The 21,858-nt window shown below is 49.4% G+C and overlaps 5 protein-coding genes across 5 annotated transcripts; 1 reads left to right on the top strand and 4 right to left on the bottom strand.

Moving 5' to 3' along the window:
- Window positions 1–7,605: 7,605 nt before the first annotated feature.
- K444DRAFT_547500 (MOSC-domain-containing protein) lies at window positions 7,606–9,092 on the bottom strand (the record flags this gene model as incomplete). Its single annotated transcript, XM_024876310.1, has 3 exons — window positions 7,606–8,022; window positions 8,070–8,759; window positions 8,826–9,092. 3 exons carry the CDS (start codon window positions 9,090–9,092, stop codon window positions 7,606–7,608), a joined length of 1,374 nt encoding a protein of 457 aa, XP_024727195.1.
- Window positions 9,093–10,512: 1,420 nt separating this feature from the next.
- K444DRAFT_603480 (RecF/RecN/SMC protein) lies at window positions 10,513–14,477 on the bottom strand. Its single transcript, XM_024878776.1, has 5 exons — window positions 14,358–14,477; window positions 11,794–14,306; window positions 11,118–11,745; window positions 10,767–11,059; window positions 10,513–10,717 (listed from the first exon to the last, which is right to left on the bottom strand). Exons 1-5 carry the CDS (start codon window positions 14,443–14,445, stop codon window positions 10,700–10,702), a joined length of 3,540 nt encoding a protein of 1,179 aa, XP_024727196.1. The 5' UTR covers window positions 14,446–14,477; the 3' UTR covers window positions 10,513–10,699.
- A 235-nt stretch (window positions 14,478–14,712) lies between these two features.
- Window positions 14,713–16,135, top strand: K444DRAFT_621669 (Thioesterase/thiol ester dehydrase-isomerase). The gene is made up of 2 exons (XM_024881954.1): window positions 14,713–15,090; window positions 15,326–16,135. The coding sequence occupies exons 1-2, from the start codon at window positions 14,950–14,952 to the stop codon at window positions 15,731–15,733; spliced, it is 549 nt and encodes a 182-aa protein (XP_024727197.1). The 5' UTR covers window positions 14,713–14,949; the 3' UTR covers window positions 15,734–16,135.
- Window positions 16,136–16,463: 328 nt separating this feature from the next.
- On the bottom strand, window positions 16,464–18,604 carry K444DRAFT_621670 (uncharacterized protein). The gene is made up of 2 exons (XM_024881955.1): window positions 17,926–18,604; window positions 16,464–17,863 (listed from the first exon to the last, which is right to left on the bottom strand). Exons 1-2 carry the CDS (start codon window positions 18,191–18,193, stop codon window positions 16,728–16,730), a joined length of 1,404 nt encoding a protein of 467 aa, XP_024727198.1. The 5' UTR covers window positions 18,194–18,604; the 3' UTR covers window positions 16,464–16,727.
- A 1,384-nt stretch (window positions 18,605–19,988) lies between these two features.
- On the bottom strand, window positions 19,989–20,710 carry K444DRAFT_621673 (uncharacterized protein). The gene has a single exon (XM_024881956.1). It carries the CDS (start codon window positions 20,614–20,616, stop codon window positions 20,161–20,163), a length of 456 nt encoding a protein of 151 aa, XP_024727199.1. The 5' UTR covers window positions 20,617–20,710; the 3' UTR covers window positions 19,989–20,160.
- Window positions 20,711–21,858: the final 1,148 nt, after the last annotated feature.

Raw genomic sequence — 21,858 nt, forward strand, 5'->3', positions numbered from 1 at the left:
CTCAGAAAACCAGATCGCCGACAAACAGGGAAGCCGGGCTCACTGTCAGATTCTGTATTGTGGCGGGGGATGCAGTGAAAGGAGATTTGATCCACAGCAATAACAACTCCACGCAGATTGGGAGGCAACAAGTGTAATGGAGCTCCTAAGAAGATGATTGGGAAAATTTCGGCGGGTTTTTAGGGTGAAGAGCCGGTGCTGAATTGGCAGTTGCTAGTTGGACATTCAACTCGTGCAAGAGGTGTCAACGACCGCAGGTGTGACGAGGGTGGCATGCAGTTTCCACCGGGTGTGGAGATGGCCGGCCTTTTGACTGGAGAAAGCGTTTGTCTGTGCAATGGGGGCAAAGGCAGGGGGCGAGCCGGGTTCCTGATCTTCAGATGTCGGAGACCAGGAGCAGGAGTGGCTGTCAGCTCCAGGGCATGAATATTGTGATGTAGGAGCTCGGGAGGCCGCAAATGTGCACTTGAAGCTAAGACCAGACGAAACCAGATGTCAAAGTCGAAGTGCACCAGAAAAGCTTAGCCGAGTCAAGAAAGAAGACCATTCGCACTGCGGCACCAGCATGTGCCCTCCGACTTACGAGATCCCGAGTGAACATCACCCAAGAAGCCCTCCTCCCCAAGGTGGCCCAAGCGGGCAAGCTGCAGGCCGGGATAGGTGGCGGTTCGCATCAAGAAGGGACTGTACAGTACACTTTCCCAGACTCTGCAGCAGGCCACGCAGGTTGATCTGACGGCACCTTACTTAAAAGGCGGAAATATAGGCTTCTCCCGGCAGCACCCACTGGGCCCCTGCTCCACCGATCATGGGGACCGGGACGGGGTCCCAGGCTCATCGAACTTCGAAGGGGGCATGGTGGTCGGCCAGAGTTCCAGAACTAGGTGAGGCGCAAGATCCCTCGCTCGATTGGGAACGGCGCAATATTGGCACGACCAAAAGGACTCGTGGGTTAATATGAATTCATTTCACACAACGTGAACTTCGCGCGTTCTGCGGCGTGGCGTTGGCAGCTGGCGGAAGAAGGGAAGGGAGAAGGCGTCCTGGGCCATTTCATCCGTGAGGCGTGGCCCAAATCCAGCCCTACGCTCTCCCTTTTGCCAGGTCAGCGTTGATTAACTTGATTGCCTTGAAGATTAGCCGCAAGGCGGTGCAAGTGCAAGTGCACGAACTTCGAGAGGAGGCCATTGCAGCGCGATAGGCAGAATAGGGCCAATGTCGGTCTCTTTCCAGTGCCACCCGTGCGGGCGTTGAGAGTGTGTTCAGAACTCGAGCAGTTTGACGACTAAGGCAATACGACCGGAGGAATGCACTGATGGAGTCAAGGAGGCCACTCCATCCTCACTAGTGCCGCAGCGCCAGGATCGAGGGAGTCCTGTCAGGTGTCAGGGGAGAGAACTGTCTTCAGCATGGGGTTCCATGGAAGTGACCGCACGACTGATGACACAATTACGACGGCCCGGACACTACCACTACCCAATCTTCCGGGTCCATCGTTCATCGACTCCATCTACCGTCGATCCTGCCCCCTACAGTAGTACTGTACTTCGTTAGCCCACATCATTCTCGCTGTTAAGGCACAGGGGGGTATATGGCGTCTATCGGACACCCTTCCGGGGTGTCTGTGGGCAATGTTGGCATCCATGAGGGAGGCACGGCCTGGAAGGTCGTAGAGCTGGAGGAAACTCAAAAGAAATCCTTCTCGAATGATTTCGGGCTCCCCTGTACTCGGATCAACTACGGCCACATGATACGTGTGATATGAGAGTGGAAATTTCTCAATAACAATCCTAGAATCCTGACAACGGCTTCCTTGACGACTAAGAGTTTAAGACAACGTTCCCTACCTGACGTATTCCAGAACCGTTTCCGGAGATTGGTCCTGCACTCCTCGACACTCGACTCATTGTACAAAAGCGAGCGGCATTGAAATCCGTCCAACTCGATAAGCGAGGACGGGCGCAATTTTAACGCTCGCATTACAAAAATTCTCATAATTCCGTATTATATTCTATTATTATAAAAATTTCGCCAAAGTTAGATCTGCTTCTTTTCTATTACATAAAGCACTTTTGAAGAGTGTCGGGCGTTCCATTGAGATTTGGTGTAATTTTCTGAACGTAGCGATTTTGGTGTTCCTTGCATTTTGGCAGATGGACGGTTTTCAACGCCGCGCGCTTTTGTAAAGTCAACCGGTCTAAGGGGTCTATCACCGTGGCCCGAATACCGGTTTGACCTTGGGCGGCAAGCTCTGATCTCTCTGATCTGCCCCGAATCCGTCTTAGATTGTCCGATGGACATCTTGTGCAGTCTCATGCATGGCATTTCTGCTCATGATTTTTCAGATCATCCCGTAATTGGACGCACAGTCGAAGGCGCACGGATAGGCAATGTCGCACGAGTTGCGCACTGAGAGGATTGCCGTGCTGTTACACAGAAACCCCAATCCTCTTCTCTGGAACCTTTCCCCGGGACTGGGTAGCGTATCATTGGGGGAGATGCAAAGCTTGACTATAAGGGCAATTATTAATAATAAGGCAAGTTATTGTTCTGCAGCTATCCGCTTTTTGACACGACCCTGAAAACCCAGTCGAAAATCCACACCTCTATCTCCACAGCATTCCATTCTGCAAGCCACTCATGCAGAAACAACCCGGATAGTTCACAGCACGTGTGAGAGAAGCCCCATGTTTTTCCATTTCAACGCCCACGCGAACTCAATTGAATCGAAGCCGCGAGGCTGAAACGTGGTCCCCATAGCTGACAAAAAGTTAAAGCTGGCACTAGTTTATTGAGACGACTTGTCATGGAGAAAAGCTGTCGCTCCAGATGGGGTGGCGCCCATGGCCGTAGTTTCAGACTGCTCCAATTCGACCTATCCTTATCGACGTTTGGCTGCTGTCGATCATGCTGTTCGACGACGATCGAGTCCCACGCCACAGAGGCGCTACGTTTTCAAGCGTGAACTTCAGTCGGCCGTGCATATCTGACAAGAGCTGGTTCAAGCCACAGAACCCAATGTGACCAAGCCGCTACCCTTTCATTCGAAGATGCGATTTGGCGGGGTAAAAAGGACTACAGAGGCTGGCGATCTAGCGCAAGTCACGCTGGAGTATTGGGCTAATATCAGCAAGTTCGATATGGGTGTGGCCATTAATATGTTACCAGCCTCGCGGTGGACAGAAAGGCACCAGTCATATTCAATGTCCTAAGTCAAGCTGGATATTGCAAGTTCTGCCACTCTAAATATACGCATACAACACTGTATGTTGAAAGTCTACTCTTTATGGACATCTCGGAAACTCTAAAAAATTGATTCCAACTCCTCTCCACTCTAATTAAGTGTTCCCATTTGACTTGGGAATTCAAGATGAGTGCCGCTTTTTCTGCCCACCAGGAGCTCGCGTTGATCTCTCAGTAGTCTGCCTTTGTCTTTCTGGCTTGAAGAATCTCCGAACAATATACTCGAGTTCCGCGAGCAGGCAAGCTAAAGCGAATTGAGTTGCATTTCTTCTTGCTACACTTAAACACTCTTTGCGAATATGTCGAGGATGCCCAAGTGGAACTTACCTAAGGATCTGTACTTCAGCCTCGAAGGTTGCAACTGAGCACTGATCGCCGTCTCAATTGCACTCTGGCCAGTTTGGAAATCGTCATCTCATAGATAGGGGCGATCAAAGCATTCCCGTGCTATTCCTCAACGAATATGTCCTTCCATATCACTCAATTCTTTAGCGTGTCTTAAATCCCGCATGATCCAACACCGAACGTCCAGCCAAGCGTCTCAGTCTCAGTTCCAGCCTCAGTGGATGAGATTTAAGCTCCTTCAAAGCATTACCAAAACCCAGCCACCAGCAATCTACCAAGCAAATACATCCCATCAACTACCAACTTGGCATTTGATTTTTGCCTGCCTCCAAGCTCTATGTGAATTAAACTTTAGCTATGAATTCAGGCTATATGTACGTCTTTAAGTGTCATCCATTCCTTCGGTATGGGCTTTTCGCGGTGCTCAGATTTTTCAAACATCTTCTTATTGTCAGATAAACTAAGCATCAATATTATGCTACAAATTCTCTGCAGGCTCGATTCTACAGCAATCTTGAAGAACAAATCGGAACTCCATCTCGGCTTATCTCAGCTCAGCTTTGGTGGAAATTGTCCGGTGCTCGCATAGAACTGGGGTCCTGGACATTATAACGGGAGTTAGCTCACGGGAAGCCGATGTCCTGCGTCACAATGTAGTTCCTTGAAAACTGCAATTTAATTCACTGATACTCGTATTCAAAGAGCTTGAGATGCTGAATTATTCGGTCGCAATAGTCTCCCGAGGCTCGCGATCGTCACTCGAGTGAGGAAGGATATTGCACAGTGTGTCCGGAAATTTCCACGAGATCATTGAATTCGGCCGAGGTGGGGGGCACAAAAGCCTTCAAAACCTGGGGTCAACATGGCATTTTACATCCTCCCCTGGCTATACACGTTTAGCTGCGGGTAGGACCGGTGAAATTGACTGACAAGGTGGATTTCGAATACTTTGGGTGGGGGTGGGGTTTGGGTTTGGATGTACTGTATCTTTTAACATATTGAATTTTCTAGCGCGACTGGAGACTCTCGGTCCCTGATGTCCAAGTGAATTCGTACCTTGGTGGGTATGGTTGTTTCGAGTCCAACTTTAGCATGGAGTAGGCCCGATTGTTCATGTACAGTCGGCTCCTTCAAGATTTCCAAGTTTTCACACCTGAGAGGTGCATCAAGTAGGCCCGAATGTCCCAAGTGAGATCATATTTCCAAAGTATCCGATTTTGCTTCAGATCTTTGCTTCGATCGGGGGGGGTGCCGTGTGAACACTGACTACTCAGCCCATTCCAGTCTTTTGAGGCGGGGTTCGGGTTCTGCTCTCAGACATCCGAGATCCGGCCTCCAAGTGTGATCCCGGAGCCAAACTGTTCAAATGTTCAAGTAATCTTTATCAATGTAGAAGTCCAGCTGCCCAAGCAACATATTGGAGTTTCAAAGTTGATGTCTATGTTGCAACAGAGATTACAGTAGCGAAGTGAAAGACCCCAGCAGCACTTTCCATATTTAGATCATTCACCTTCAAATGAATTTGAATTTGCACCACCACCCGCAATATGTTACAATACATTGTCCATATATTTAAGGGAGCTTTGAGTATTCGCAAGGAGCAATAAAGACTTACCTTGCCCACAATCACGATTCCAAACTTGGTGAAGGAGACACTCATTATCCAAACTGCAAGTTATGCTACATGCTTTGACTCCTTTCCATGCTCCGAAAGAGTGCTCTGCATAAATTGTGAAGTTGTACTAGCCATTTGGATCCTTCTTCTCTTGTTGTCAAAGATCTTCTTGTTGACATGGTCCTGTACATGGAGTTACATGATCGGGCAATGATCTGGGCTAGCCGTACTGCCGCAATGCAAGGTGTTGGAGATTACTTCAGCTTGATTCAGAGTCCATCTTGGCCTTTCCCACTATCTGACGGAATCAGAGATAAGATTTCCCGTCACGGGATAGAGAATCTCGCTCGATACGTCGCTACCGGCTTTCTTTATGGAGTTCCTCATTTGCTTACCATGGGAGCTGGATAGGAGAAGCAAAGCTCGAAAATCCTCATGCCAGATGCCGCATCCCGCCGACTTCGTGTTGTCTATTCAAACTGGACAGCGCTTCCACAACCTGGAATCCAACCGGTGCTAGACTAGGTATATGCTGGATATATTACACGGCTTTTCGAGGACAGTCTAGGATTTCACAACTTCAAGTCAAAGCATGAAAAGCATCCGTGCTCCTTTTATGAGCTCATGGATCTTTCTGACGTTGAATGCAGATGGTGGATGCTTGCCACGTACGGCGACGCTGAACCGGAATTTCTTGAGATCACCGAAGGGTTCTTCATCGCAGCAATGGGGCTTGGCCATCACCCGCCTTCTTGAGAGTCACAGAATGTATCCGTTTACCAATAGTGGCACACCGACGCCCTGGTATCGGATTAAAATCTCACCATGGAGTCAGTGACGGAAGAAACCTCGGCCCAGCGCCCGACCAATTATTTCTCAAAGCAGAGAAAGATACTGTCGTTGGCCTTCGAGACGCTTGGCGACTGGCTACATCCGGCCTCCCTGTTTTCTTTACCTCGAAGAACAGCTGCAAATCTGGGAGTCCTCAGTTCTAAATGGCCTGTCTTTCAACCCCCCAACCAGCGTTCCTTAATAGGCACGCTGCCTTGAAGGAAAATGATAAGGCAATGCTCCAAGTCTCGTTCGTGATCAGAAGCTATCCTAGCCGATTCTATAACATGAGAGGAAACAAAGACTTACGGTTGCAAAGACTCGGTTTGCTAATAACTTTCCCAGATGGCGACCAAGTCTAGTTGGAAGCAGTCGCTCCTGCTCTCAGGGATCATGCGCGGACACTCGCTGAGTTGTTTTGTTTGTGAATAGAGGGAATGGACCCGGTGACTTTGATGTCTTGAGTGCGAGATAGGAGACTCTCTTTTATGGGGATTCTCTTTGGTGTTGTATCCTGCTGAAGATGTCTGAATTGGGAGCGATTCTGACGTGTGTAAGGGATGTACTCTTATCTTTTGCTCTGCTGAAAGATAGTACAAAATATGACTTAACGGGCCTGTCCTTTTCTTGAAGTATTTACGGGAGGGGGAGATCGCAAAAGAGGGGGCAGGTGGCTTTATTATCATAGCAGATGAAGCGATAGAAGCAGATTGAAGGATTTAGCAAATCAGATATCTTGTATCACTTCAACTCGGCTGTGTTTTTGTGAAACTCTCCAGGGTCTTCCAAATCGGGACGTTTCTCGGAAGTTCCTACTGCGGGTGACTCGGGTTGGAAGTCAAAGTCCATTTGGGGTCGCAGCCCTTGGTGGCGACGTTATGGCAACTCAAAGTACGGCATGGTGCAACTCAGGCCTGAAGGCAGGAGCTTCTCAAAAACATAGTGATAAAAGCAGAGGGTGATGCAGTCGTTCGTCTTCGTGCTCCATGGACATTTGGATATAGAGAGTAATGCTTGGAATATGACTGGATGAATGAATGAATGGAGAGCGACGGTGGAACAGGTGTTGACAGCCAATGTCTAAACATCGGACGATTAGAGTATGAAGTTTACATGTGCAGGACTGGAAAAGGGGATGAACTCTAGGAATCATCCGCAGGCTTCAAAGAACAAAGAATGCCACAGCACTTGCTCTCGCCTCACTTCCAACCCAAGCTTTCTGCAAATGCGATGAAATGATAAAATACACTAGATAGGCATCTCAATTCTTGTATTCCCTATGCACCCGTGGAGACTCTAACAAACTCCGTCATGCACAAAGTTGAAGAAAGCTATGGACGAACAAGAAAAACGCGAAAGAATGGTGATGTATTACAAAGAAGTAGTCTCTTTTCCCAATCTCGCCCAGTCATTCGAGATCAGCTTATATGGGTATCCTCATTCGTGTTGTGTCCATTGCATTCTCATGATCAAATTCCCATACCGCAATTCTTGCAAAGTATGCCCCAACAAACCAGCAGAAAAAAGTCACAACATCCGCAACGCCCGAGCAGCTCCAACGCTAATAGTCGTTATTGCTTAATGTAAACATGTTCCCCAACCTCTAAAACCGTGATCTCGTCTCCCACTCTCAGCGCTCCTTCTCTAGCGATCGGTACCATTTGCATTCCTAGGCATCCGATGTTTGGGCCCGTTCCTGGATCCACTGCTCGGAAGCTTCTCAGCGTCTTGTCTGGCTCACTGGGGTGTACTTCTCCCGTTAAGTTGTCCACATTCGGCATCTTACAACGGGCGGTGCGGGACGATACGTCGTATTCGTAGTAACCGATTTTGATACGGCGCCAAGTATCTTCGTGGTAGGCATCCGGGCCCGTGATTATGAGGTTTGCTCGGAAGCGTGCTGCCGAGAGGCGGGGGGCCCCCTTGACCTTTGGCATCTTACTCTCGACATCGCGAATGCTGGCGAGGTTGACAAGGTGGAGAGGATACTGCAAGTGTCAGCGGGGGAGAGTATGAAACAATTGGCTTCACTTACAGCATCTTGGAAGCCTGTTACTGGTTGATATCCCAACTCCGCCTTGGTCGGTGCATTCCTGTGCACCTCCCGCAGCTTCGAGTTGTCAATCCTGAACAAACCCAACTTGTTGCTGATGCCCAAGTAGTACCTAAGCTCCTCCGGGATCTCAATCTCCAAGTTCAAGGCGCTGATCGTATCCTTCCAAATCGTCATCTTCTCGTAGGAGTACCCAGCCTTCTCGATCTGCACCTCGGAAGGGTTGAATGGGACACGGAACTGCTTCTCAGGAATCGTGCCCTTCACGGCAGCACCCCACTTCGCTACCATACCCTTCCAGCCAGCTTCTTGGTAAGGAAAGCTCATTATGATTACTCCCCCGGACTCAACGTCCTCGGCGTGAGGCGCGTACGTATCCACACTCTGATCCGGAACCCACATCTCTGTTCGAACCTTGGCCAACAAAGGAAACTGTCTTTGGGTAATGAACTCCCATTTGTGTGCCGCCTTCTCCTTATCTGGGGTATTGGCGCCAACTGGGAAGGGGCTCTTGAGCTGAGCAAAGGTGAATTGGCGGTCATATTCCATGCCAGTCGTAATGACGGTCCCCCTGTTCAACTCAACACCTCTGCAAGACTTGACAGGATAGATCCATAACGACTTCAATCTCCACCACTCAGCTGATGTCTCCTCGGTACTTGGGGGACGACCCTAAAAGGTGAAGTTAGCAAGGTACGGTCTCAATTGGGAGAAAATTGTTGGCATCGTGAAACGTACCTCGGAGAACTTCCTATCGAATTCATTGAGCAAATTCGACTCGATTTTCAGGCCCAGTTTCCTGCATCCCTTCGGCTGCTCTGCTCGAAGTCTGGCTTGTTCCCGTTCGTAGAAGATCAGGGCAATGATGGGAGGTATGCAGATGGCGAGGATGGTCAAGACGTATGTCCTCGTGGAGATGACAGGGATTCGTTCGAGCAATTCTTCGTAGTAGATGTCGTAGTAGTCCTCGAGAACCTCGCGGTAATGTTCTATGAAAGCAGCCATGTCGAATCTAGGAAGGTAGGAAGGAACAAAGAGCACAAGATGTGCCGTCTATCTGCTGCAGGCACAACAAATATTAGCCTCCTTTTCCTGGGTTAAGGGTGAATGTGGTGGCAGAAGCAATTATTTACCAAATGATGTACATGAAGTGGATTGCAAAAGAGCGTAAGAAGAAGAACAGCGGACTGAAGAGAGGGGGAGGAGGTAGAAAAAAGACGCGTGAGCTTTCTCTTCCTTGGATTTTAGGGTTGTGGTGTCAATTGGCAGGTTCAAAGGATTTGTCCTGTCTTGTGGAAGGGACGACCAGTTGCTAGCTTGTCTCGACCAGGACCCAGGCCGCGTCCTGCAGGCGACTCAAGAGGGATGGGATGAGACACGCAAAACTTCTAGGCGAGATCCATTGCCAAGACCATGGGCAACCAAGATGAGCGTAGGTGCTGCAACTGCCCGGTGCTGGAGCTGGGCTGTTGGCTGTCACTTCAGGCTGGGCATTGGGGGGGAGGGGGGGGAGCGCAGGTGCAGGTGCAAGCGCAGGCGCAGCCAAGTGCAGCGGGACACAGCAGTTTGCCGCTCCACACTTCACTCCAGTCTCCAGGTCCAGCAGGGCAGGCAGGCAGGCGGTTCTGCACAATTCCCATTCTCACATTTTCAGGGTCTCAGATCGGTCCATTTTTGGCGCAGGGCCGTGGACCCTGCTTGCAGCAAATCTTTTGTCTTCCACCAGTTGAAATTGCCAGATGTCAGGCTAAGCACGCGTCAGGCTGCCTTTCTACGGTCGACGATAGCCTTGTCCGGGTCTATTGGCAGCACATCTCCGGCATCGTGGCGCAGTCCAGCCAGCAAGCTCTGGATGAGGAAGGCAAGAAGTTAAAGAAGCCGTGGAGAAGTGGACCCGCTGTAGCGGGAGTGGGCAGTAGGAGAGGGCAGGACGCCGTGTTGGAGAGCGTACTCGTACGCAAAAAGGAATGTATGGAGAAGAAAGAGCGAGAAACGAACACGAGAGGCTCAACTCAAATAAATAAAAGCACGTGCATCTTGTGCTGTGCACCGCCTCCCGCCTCCCCGTATCGCTGCTGCGCCCTTGCGTCACCCTCTTGGCCTCTTGAAGTAAAGCTCCCTCCCAGAGCCTTCTCCCCGAGAAACTGAGCATCTCGAACGGCCGGAGTGGGCGAAGCTGAAAAGGAGGTTTGAATCTCGGAGATTGCACCCGCCTCCCCACGTCCATCGAGACTACCACACCAACTACAGTACAGTACCGCATTGTTGGATTGTTTCTGCACACCGAGGACTTTGGCTTGTGATGACCCTCATTGAGTCATATCCAATGGGTTGGTGCACGCCATTGGATGTTGGCGCGGCAGAATGCAAATCCGACGAGGGCGTGTATCTCCAATGTATCAAGATCTCAACTTCAAACAGGTCACGTGCAATGTTTAAACTTCTTCCCCTATTCATCTGTCCATTCATGTTCGTGTTCGTACAATCATTAACCGCCCGAAGCGATACCGGAACCACAAACCTCCATTACCCAAACTCCAAATTCCAATATGCGACGCAAACATTGACTCCTAGTTTTGACATGCTGCCGAACACCAAACCAGACGCATGACCTACTTGAAATCCGCCGCCTGTTACGGTCAGTAATGCTCGCAAGTAAATAGAGTTTGTGGATCATACCGTCAATGCCTGCACCATCGATGTGCCTTCCGAGAATCTTGTCCTAAAGATTCGATTCGCATTCACGAACATCCCATCCTTCAGACTAACGACGATAAACTGGCTGCCCTTGAACCTTGTTTTGATCAATCGGCCGATGTTCTGTGTATGGGAAAGATCCAGGGCCGCGTCAACCTCATCGAGAATATACATTGGAGCCGGTTTGAATTGTAGCAGAGACATGATGAGTGATATCGCGATGAGTGAGCGCTGTCCACCGGAAAGCTCGGTCAAGCTCTGCTTCCATACTTTGCCTGTTGATGGAATCAGCTCATTTTGTACACGTATCAGACGGGTAACGTGGCAGCAAACCTAGCGAAACTTTGACCTCCAACCCTTCATTGATTGTTTTGCCCTCAGGGGGATCAAGCTTGGCAAAACTGCCAGGAAGCAACTCTGCGAATATCTCCCCAAAATTCCGGTTGACTTCAACCCAAGTCTCATGGAGAGCCTTCTTCTTGTATTCATCCAGGGTAACGATTGTCTCCTCGATCTTCTTCTTATCCCTGATAACTGTCTTCATCATGTTCTTCAGTGCGACTTCTTTCTTCTCAACACTGTCGATCATATTCATGACTTTCGGGTTGATCTTCTTCTTCATCCCCTGGAACCGTTCCGTCAAGTTTCTCAGTGATGCTTTGCATTCGGCGATGTTCTGACCTTTGAAGTCGTATGGCGTGCCAGTCCGGCCAAAGTTGTCCTTCTCATCTGCAATCCATTCGTGCTCCTTTTCCATGTGAGCAACGGTCTGAACAGCCGCTTGTTGCTCCTTGTGGAACTTTTCGATTTGATGGCCAAGTTTCTGCATCTCGAGACTTTCTTCCGTGATTCGAGCCGACTTTGATCGTGAGGCATCCTCCAATGAGCGAAGCTCGTCATCATAGCCAGTCAACTTTGCTCGTTCATCATCAAGATGAGCTTGTGCAATATCAAGCGTGTCCTAAAGTCGTCAGCTTTCTTGTACCTATAATTCAAGGGATGTACAAACCTTCAGTTGGGCTTGCTCAGACACCAATTCAGCGATTTCCTCAGCCTGTGCCTTCAGTGTCTGTTCGACCTCTTGAAGTTGCTCTTGAGCAGCAGCAAGATCACCCCCAACTTGCTCGGAATCCAACCGAGCCCCTTGAAGCTCTTTTTGAAGGACTTTAACTGAAGCCGAGTTCTTCGTAAGGGCCTTTCTTAGGCTGTCAAGAGAACTCTGCAACTCAACAAGCTTACCATCCTTGTTATTGTCGAAGTCTTTCATATCTTTCTCAATACGTTTGACATCCTTGTTGGCCTCATCTTGTCGTTTCTTTGCCTCTGCAAGATCGGTCTTCAGTTGAATGACAGACGCCTTCATGTTCTCAACCTCTTGAATGATGGAAGAAGATGAGTTGCCGCTGATCTGCTCTTCGGTAAGCTTGATCTCGTGGGATTTGAGGTCCAACTCTTGCTTGATTTTCTTGGCCTGATCAAGCTTCTTCTTTTCCCGCGCTATTGTGGATTGGAGATTTGCCAATGCTTTTTCTTGCACTCCCAACTCCTTGGTAAGCTCATTGAGCTTTTGCAGGGTGACCAAGACTCCACTTGAGTTCGGCGAACTACCTCCAGACAGAGTTCCGGATGGGTCGTACGAGTCACCTTCCAGAGTGATGCTCTTCATCCGAACAGCAGGGTCAAACGTCACCCTCTTAGCAGTTGCAGCGTCAGCACAGATTAAGGTATTTCCGAACACGTAGTCCATGGCAGTAGACACCTCTTCATCGTAGCCAATTAATGACAAGGCAAGGTCGACCTTTCCAGGTGCAATTTTTTGAGCAGCTCCGATCTTCTCAGCGGCTGCTCGGAATGCGGCAATCTTGTTCAAGGGAATGATTGTGACCCGCTTCCTAAGCTTGCCATTCTGAAGTAATTGGGTGCCGGTGACTTCTGTGTCGACAACCACGTTGTACAATCGGCCTCCAGCGCAAATCTCCAACGCTGTTCCGGCATCTGTGCGATCTTTGTCCAGGGTGAAGAGCTGGGCGACCAGTCCTTTCACCTTGGACCGATCAAACTTGGGCGTAGGATCAGAATAGTTAAAGTCGATATTGGCTACTTTTCGCTTCATTCCATCGGACTGCTCGCGGAGTTTTCGAATCGTCTGTTGAAGGCTGGATTCCTGCTTGTACATATCGTCCTCTTTGCCCAGCTCAAAACCAAGTTTACCCAACTCCTTTTCAAGTTTTTGCGCCTGTGATCGAAGTCCCTCGAGATCATTGAGAAGACCAGCATTTTGCTCCTTCGCTTTCTTCGCACGTGGCTCCTCTTCCTTGATTCGTTTCTCAAGATGGGTCATCTTGAGCTTCGCTTGTTCTTGCTCAGTCGAGGCAGCGCTGGCTCGATTTCGTGCGTCTTGGAGCTGCCCTTGGTAGCCGCTTTCCTGGCCCTCTTTCGAAGCAACACCGGTTTGCAACGTTTGGAGTAGTTCTTCCTTGGTTTCAGCCTCCTCGTTTAGTTTTTCCAATTCCTCCTTCGCCTTGTCATATTGTGCCTGGATCTTCTCGTAGACTTTCGTCTTTTGCTTCAATAAAGTCTCGAGTTCTGAAACAGTCTTGTGAATGGTCGACTTTCGTTCCTTCTCTTCGGTCATACTGGACTTCTTAAGATCCATCACAGTCGATAGTCGGACAAGCTCGTTCGAGTGTTTCTTTACTTCCTCCTCGAGGGCTTGCGCTCTGCCTCCCTTCTTCAACTCCTTCTCTCGTTGAGCCTTGACCCGCTTCACGTCTTCCACAAGATGCTCGATTTCGTTTTTTAATCGCACAGCGTTATCCTCAAGATCCTTCGCCCGCTGCTTCTTCAGCTCCAAATCGCCTGCAGACTGCTTGAGCTTCTCTTGGTTCTTGACATAGTCATGGGCAACCACGACTCTTGTCAGTCTCTCGAGATCATTTTGGGTCTGTTGGAAGTCCAAGAAAGCTCTCTTCTCCGTCCGTAACTTCTCCAACTTCGGCTCAATCTCGTCCTTCAGCAGCTCGGTGATCTCTTGGACCTTCATCTCCTTCTTTGCCATCGTCTTGAAAGCTTTATCTCTTCGGTCCTCAAACATTCTGGTCCCAGCCGCCTCCTCAATCATAGCCAGTATCTCCACAGCTTTCATATTCAACACCTTTGTAATCCGCCCCTGCATAATCAAGAAATTCGGATTGTTGATATTCAACTGCACTGAATGGAACAGATTCTGGACCGTCTGTTGCTGTGCTCGGTGTCCATTGATCAGGTACTTCGTTGTACCTCCCAGTACAATCTGCCGAGTAACACTGATCTGTGCATACTCTTCAAAACCGATGGGAGATTTCTTCTTGTCGCGATTGTCGAAGACAATCGTTACGCTGGCCTTGGTAACTCCGGCTTGGCCACGTTTGTAGATGAGATCTTGTAGGTTTTGCGCACGAACTACGTTCATCGCAGTGATTCCCAAACAAAATACAATGGCGTCGAGAATGTTACTCTTGCCTGAGCCATTGAGACCCGTTACTGTTAAAAATGTCAGCAAAAGTCAACAAAACTGTGGAGAATCTCCCATACTCGAGTTGAACGAATCATCCCACCCAGAGATAACTGTCCGTACAGCATAACTCTTAAAACCATCAATTATAACCTCCACGATCCGCATGTTGGCGATTTGTCGTCGTTGTCGTTGTTGCGTTGAATCCTATGTTGACTTTCGGAAATCGTAAAACGCGGTTTGTTTACGCGCCATCAGGCAGTATCGCCTCGGTTTCCAGGCACCAAGGGCCGGCAATCTTATCGCGAGTGGACCTCGGCCAAACTCACGCGTCTAAGCGAGAGCTCAGAACACCGAAATCTCTACGTTTTCAAACTCGTATTTTAATATCAGCCGATTCTATGAATTTTCAATTGAGGACTGATGAGATAGAGGAGAAGCAGCTCTCTTATTACATATAGATTTTGAGATAATTAAATCTGAGGTGTATTTACGTTGTATTATCACGACCGAATAATGCAGGTAGCGCTTACGTCCGGATTTCAGAACCGTCAGCCTTCGAACTTCAGATTTGGGGATGGACTTCTACAATCACATTTGTGGAAGGACAATGGTGGGTCCTTGACATATTCCCTCTTTTGATAATTGATAGTTCACTGCGAGACGAGGACAATGACGCCTCAGAAGTCAAAGGTCAATATGCCTGGCGTTGCGCCGGGGAAAGCATTGGCTGGAATACCCGTCGGCGATGAGTCTGCTGAAGAGCGTGTCCTTGCTCTCTTAGAAGGAAGTGTAGCTGGGGATGCAGACCAAGTGAGTGGCCTCTTCAGCTTATTTCAGATTGAGCGTCATTGTATTCTTCTCTTCAAAATCGTTCACTTTCTCCCTCAAGATCCTCCTCGACCTGAAAGAGAAGCACGCAAATTGAGGCATTCCGAGTTCCTGTATCCTTTCTTTACTCATCGTTCTCAAAGTATCCCAAATGTATTCAGTCACCGCTTACCATCATTCACATGTTCCCACTTTCTGCTTTCTAACAATACTCCAGGGCTGGTCAACTCTCCTCCAAGACTCTCTCAGTTTCGTCTCCGCCACTGCTTCCCCTGCCGGCCGCACCGTATTCCGCTTCACCGTCCTCCCCTCGCACTGCAACCGCCTCGGAAACCTCCATGGCGGGTGCACCGCCACGATCTTCGACATCTGCACGACTACCGCGCTCGCTCCAATCGCTAAACCCGGATACTGGCAGTACGCAGGCGTTAGTAGAGGATTAAGTGTTACGTATCTAAAGCCGGTGCCGGAAGGAGAGAAGGTGCTGGTGGAGAGTGAGGTGGTGAGTGCTGGCAAGAGGATGTGTGTTTTGAAGGCAACGATGAGGAGGGAGAGTGATGGGGAAGCGTTGGCTGTTTGTGAACACGGGAAGGTTAGTATTGATCCCCCTGTTTCGAAGATCTGAGGATGGCCTACGAGATAAGAGGGGGACGATAGACGGAGCGGTGATAGACTCTCGATGGTCATACATAGATTTTGATACCTGAAATGGGAAAGTTTTACATTTGTTGGTTTTGAGAGGTCGAATGAGAGTGAGCAAGTCCTCACGGAGTACAGTACAGTACATCCTATGAGACGTTCAGCAGAGAAATGTTAACCCACATCTTGAAGTCAAGCCCCATACTCCAATGACGTCAACTCCCTTGATCAATTCTGCTTCCGTTAAGACATTTTACATGCAATTCTTCACATGTATATCTCTCTCCTAGCACTCTTCCATCTCTCCCACGAGGTCATCCATGTAACACCAATCCACATTCACATGCCTCCTAGTGCCCTCCCTTTCCCCCAACCTCCCCTCCCCACTCAACTCCCATCTCCTCACAGAAACTGTTGGGTCGCTCAGATCATGGGAAATAAGATTATGAGGTGGTACTGTACACGTTTCGTTGGGCATGCATCAGCCGAACGAAGAAAACATGTGATTTCTGCATTCCCGAGCGTGTTTAATAGCGTGAATTTGGGCGTGAGTGGTGTCAGCACTGGCAGGCGGGAAGGGCCGGGGGAAGGGGTTGCCGTCGTATCATTTTGAACTTTTGAGATCATTGATAGAAAGTCAAGTTGTGGCAGTTACAGATGTCACGGCAACTGGAACAGATATTTGGGGGAATTCTTCATATTTTGTATTTCGACGTTCGAATATGTTTATAGCCCGCAGGCATGATTTGTTCGTTCTTCTCCCCCCAAGCCTCAAATGGCCAAAGCCTTGATACAGAAAGCGTGCTCGAATGTATCTTCTTTCTGAGTACAACAAAACGCACCCGTCCAAACGCCCACCATTCTAATAGACAAAGCCCACGCTCGGAAACACATCAGATGCAATTTTTTCAGCCAGACAGCCCTTGTCATTGACTCATTAAATGTGCTCCATGCACATACGCGCAACGGACATAGAAAACCTACGCAGCATCGGCTGACGCAACAGGCTCAGCGATACGAGTGACCTGAAAACCCGCGCGATAAATCTTCTGGCCGGCTGTATCGCTGACGAATGAGATGTCCTTGTTTTCGCGCTGAGCTCGCTTCCAGATCTCTACCTCACATCCTCCTCGGATAACACCAACACGCATTGTCGACAACAAGTTGTGTGCGGCGTTAGAGTGATTGTAGACACCACCGTTGAAGATGGCGGTAGCATCCTTTCCAATACCGGAAGAGATAAGAGCCTTTCCACCAGGGTGGTCCTTGATGAAGGCGGTAACATCGTGGATAACACCGGCGACAGCAACCAGGGCACGGCCATTCTTGGCCTCAGTCTGGTAGTCTTCCCAGTCGATGATTGGCAATTGCTCAAGAGGAATACCCCAGTCGAGAGTCTGTCTCTTCTGGTCGAGCTTCTTCTGCAATTGTTGGAGACGACCCTTCTCAATCTCATTTTGCTTGAACTGCTTCAGGTCATAGGCGAGGCCGAGTTGCTTCCAGACCCAGATGGCCCACTTTGTCGGGTCGTATTGATGCCATTCGATGGCATTGCGGTAGTCTGAAGGGAACTCGTGGTGGAAGTTATGGTAGCCCTCACCAAGAGTGACAAGAGCAGTGACGACGTGATCACGGGGAGAGTTGCGGTCGTCGAATGGCTGGTCACCGAGCCAGTGTGCCAGGGAGTTGACACAGAAGGTGGCTTGTTGGACGAAGAAGATTCGGAGGATACCAGCGTAGATGAATCCACCCATCCAATCTCCCCATCCAAGACCGGTTACGAGGCAGGGGAAGATCATTCCCATGAAGATGACGGTCTTGATGTAGTTGCGATGTTGCCAGACAACGACGGGGTCATCGTTCAAATCGGAGATGTCGGTTCGACCAATACGCTTTGGGTTCTGCTTCATGATCATCCATCCGATGTGCGAGTAGAGAAGACCCTTTCGAACGGAGTATGGGTCCTTGTCGGTGTCGGTGTATCTGTGATGTGCCCGGTGATCTCTCGACCACCATCTGATTGAACCTTCAACTGCTCCCCCTCCAACGGCGGCGAGGAAAATCTTCAAAGGTGTTCTCGCAGAGTATGATGTGTGTGCCCATAGTCTGTGGTAACCTGTCAAAACAAGAAGTGTTAGCAATAGATCAGAGCGCTCGTTCAGCATTTCAACAACTTACCGGCGGTGATACCAAGACCAGTCATGAAATAGTATGCAATTGCCCAGACGGCCGTCTTCAGTTGGAGTGGTGTCCAGTATGCCGCAATGAGACCGTAGATGGGAAGCCCAATAATGAGGGTGACGTTCAACCAGTTGACATGCTTGTACCAGTTGGATTTCGTAATTGGCTCCTCCGTGATGTGAGACTTTTTGGGATCGTACTTCTTGCGAGTCGGCTCAAGAGGTTTGGCCATGCCGGATGGCGGTTGCTGTACTTGCGAGGCCATGATGTGTGATGGCGAAGACAGAATTGTAGTCGTGAAGAAGAAAGCTGGCTCGGGTGGGGGGGGACGGCGGTGTTATAAAGCTCAATGTGTTTCGGCAAAATGCCCTAACAGATCAAAAACGTCGGCAAAACCGCGTGGGGAACGTTTGGCTGCAAGGGTTTTACAAGTTCGAGAAGGGGAAGGGGGCCGGGAGGGCTCTGTTGGGTTCTGGTGGGAGGGAGCTACGCGCCACCGTCTTTGCTGAGCGGTTGCCCTTCGTGCCCTGTGTTCTCCAAAGCTTCCAATCGCTGGAACTAGAATTGGCTGAGATTTCCAGTTTGCTGTCATCGAACGGCCAGATCGAATGGCAATCTTCACAAGGAATTTCGATTTGGACCGAGGAGCAAAGGAAGCCCGCCCTTAGCCCTGTCGTGGTGGTGTGGTGTGCAGCCCTCCCTTCGCTCCACTCCGTCCCCAAACTTTTGGAGCGAAGTCTCAACATTTTTGATGAGCGAGCAGGGGTCCTTTCCCCATCCGGACCTGCCCTGCGCACACTCGCAGGCTGGCAAACCAGTGGTAGAAAGCCAGTGCCAGTTTCTTCACCAGCGGATAAAACCACCTCATCTCCTGGCCCCTTGGTCAGGACTATTTTCCTGGATACGGTTGTCCTCATGTCAATCACTCTTCAATTGCTTCTCTCGTGACCTCGTCCGACCCATGATCCGAGTTCTCAAACCTCGATGAGCTGTGCAAGCTGCGGCCCCGCGGCCCCTAAAATAAGCGTGGATAGGGGTTCAACGTTCCTGCACGAGCGCGTCACTCAGCTCGCCGCAGGAGGACCCTGATTATTCCCTGCGATCAAGACGCGTACTCATATTCGCATCGTCCAGAGCTATGGGACGCCTCTTCCAAAGTCCCAAGTCCAGAGCCATACGCAAAGGCCAGCTTTCATGTTTATGAGGCTTCTGATGGACACATGCAAACCCCAGCAGTCGGAATTTTCTCAAACCGCTGCCAGACAGGCAAAAGGCCATGTTTCCGATTTTGCATTAGCGCCTTTTTTGTCCCAACAAATTCTTGGTCACGTGGTGACTGTTTCCGGGCCCATGGATGGCTGGCGATCTCTCGCTTCTTCAAGCCTCAGGAGTCAAGCCACCTCCACGCGAAAAGTATGCGGGGCACGCGGCTCCGGTCAGTCATGATGCACCGAAATCCGGTCCGAAAATCAATGTTTTTTATATTAACTTCCATAGCAGTGACAATACAGTTTTTACACTTTCCTCTAGAGTAATGCTATAGACTGCCCTTAACTGATGTTAGTTTTTAAGAGAACCTAAGTGTGCTGCTGGCTGTTAAAGAAAGTGATCGGGGGGTTGATTTTCGGCCCAGAGTTCGGTGTATCACGACTAACCGGAGGTGCGTGCGGGGCTCAAGGGGCTGGGAGATAAATGGTTTGCCACATCCTCGTGGCAGCGATCAAGCCCGTTTTACCACGTGGCGTTACTCAAGGCTGCCTTCTACTACCTACTCAGAACTTAGATTAATGAAGGCTAAGCTGTCATTCTCATCACTTTCTATGCTAAAGTAGATTTGCGTTCGGACATCCGGGCATCTTCTTCATACCTCGGTATTATCAGAATTCATTTGTTACTATTCGTTGCGTGTGTTCGCTTGGTCGTACGCATCCTCCTCCTAGACGACATCTTATTTGTTTAATGATGGTTTGCTTCTCATTCTACGAGGGTGCGTTTCAAGTGCGTTCATCTCTCGCTTTTGTCATCTTTTGGTAGGGCCTCTAATAAGAGATCCAGTGAAACGTGCAAGGAGGCAGCAGTTGCACTTATTCCTCACCCCTCGGATTCTTGATTAGACGCAAGTGTAAATTGTTGTCTGCGAGGTAATTCGTAGTCATCTCCTCAATTCTCTAGCAAGTCCCAGGTCTCATTACGAGTATTTTACCCAAGAGCTCCAAACCCCCATCTCCTACTTCACAAAAACTTCGAATACTCCGCCAAAACTTTAATCTTCTCCCCACCACTCTCCATATCCCACCAAAACAACGAGCAGCCCCTCGCCTCAAACTCCTGCCCAACTGCGTACGGCACCCCCGGGATCTCTTTCTTCACCGTTCCCTTAGCTGTCCACTCCCAAGCCGTGAACTCTTTCGTGCCGTTCACCGAGACGGTCTCGAAACCCAGCTGTGAGACGGAAGAGAATACGGATTCGGCGAGTGCGCGGAGTGAGGCCCCGTCGATGTGTGCTACACCGAGTCCTGCGAACATTAGATGGGGTGATAGCGATGGAGAGATAGGAAACGGGTAGTGACCATGATCAGAGTAATCACAATCGTCGGTCATTAATGACATCAACTTATCTGCGTCAAGGGAGTTGTGGGCTACTCTCCAACGCTCTTGGCGAGCTGCGATGAAATCCGAGTCGGACATGATTTTAGTTTGTAAGACTGTTTGACAAAGGGCTGGGATTCGAAGCGGGCTTGAAGCCGTGTAGGCTTCGATACTTATATATCTTGGCAGAAATCCCCTTCATGCCTATCTGCTGACGTGATGAGGAATAGCCTTCTTGCCGGCTATCTTGGAGTGCCACAGGTGGTTCCATCGGTATTTGGTCCAATCAGCTGTACTTCGTGCATCGATGTCAATGGCGCTTAGTCATTCGCCTGCATATCCCTTTGGTGTTGTGAGATGGGTATCTCCTTGCTTCGTGATGTTCCAACAAATGATTATTGAGTGTGCTGACATCGTGATCGAAGGAGAAGGTTGGTTTACGCGAAGGACTGTGAAAAGAGGAGATCATGCCTCGCCATCGATCAGCAACGGCAATGCTACATTTCGTTTCTGGAAGAATAGTCCCCTTTGTCAGACGTGCACTACCTCCGCCCCGAGAAACTACTTGAGATGTCTCGGGGATAAAAAAGTATGCCCGTGAACCACCAATTTTCCGTGGGAATATGGCACCTTTATTTCGTCCCGCTACCAACTTTGAAAGGAGTTGAGGATGTGATACAGGGAAGAAGAAAAGAACACAAGATTCGGAATGTAAAGAGTTCAACGCTAACAATGGAAATTAACATGAGAAAGAAGACAGAGTTATGCGATAGAGAAACTCCGTACTCACCACAGACTATTGTCCACTGGCCGAAGTAGACAAAATGCGGCACGGGATACCCTTCTATAAACAGAAGAGATGCAGACCCGATTGTTGCGTCGGCAATCCGAAAAGAAAATCCGGATGGAGCAAGGGCTTGGAACAGCTCTGCGGTAGTCTATCCTGCCTGTTTCCATTTTTGATATATGCACACTTGCCACCTCGAGCCTGCAACTCGTCAACGTCTTCGATGGGTTGAAGCAGTTGTCGAATTATCCACTGTGATCCCACTACGTAACCGTCTTCATCCATGATGATTCTGCCTATGTGTAATCAGGTGACGTGTGGGAATTGAGAAATTGGTGTGATTTGGCATAGCAATGTCACTTCCAGTTCGGTAGGGAGATACGGGCTTCCACTTTTGATGGGCGAGCATCTCTAAGTAAGCTAAGTTCGGCCAATGATCGTTTCCCCTTTCGAACACCTTGAAGAAACGAAACTTCATCTCTGAGGGTAGTGCAGCCGTGGAGTCATTTTTGTCGGAGTGTTACCATGGATTGTTGCCAGCCCCAGAATTTTTG

Source organism: Hyaloscypha bicolor (genome assembly GCF_002865645.1).
Source record: "Hyaloscypha bicolor E unplaced genomic scaffold K444scaffold_183, whole genome shotgun sequence".
In the NCBI taxonomy this organism is placed as follows: domain Eukaryota; kingdom Fungi; phylum Ascomycota; class Leotiomycetes; order Helotiales; family Hyaloscyphaceae; genus Hyaloscypha; species Hyaloscypha bicolor.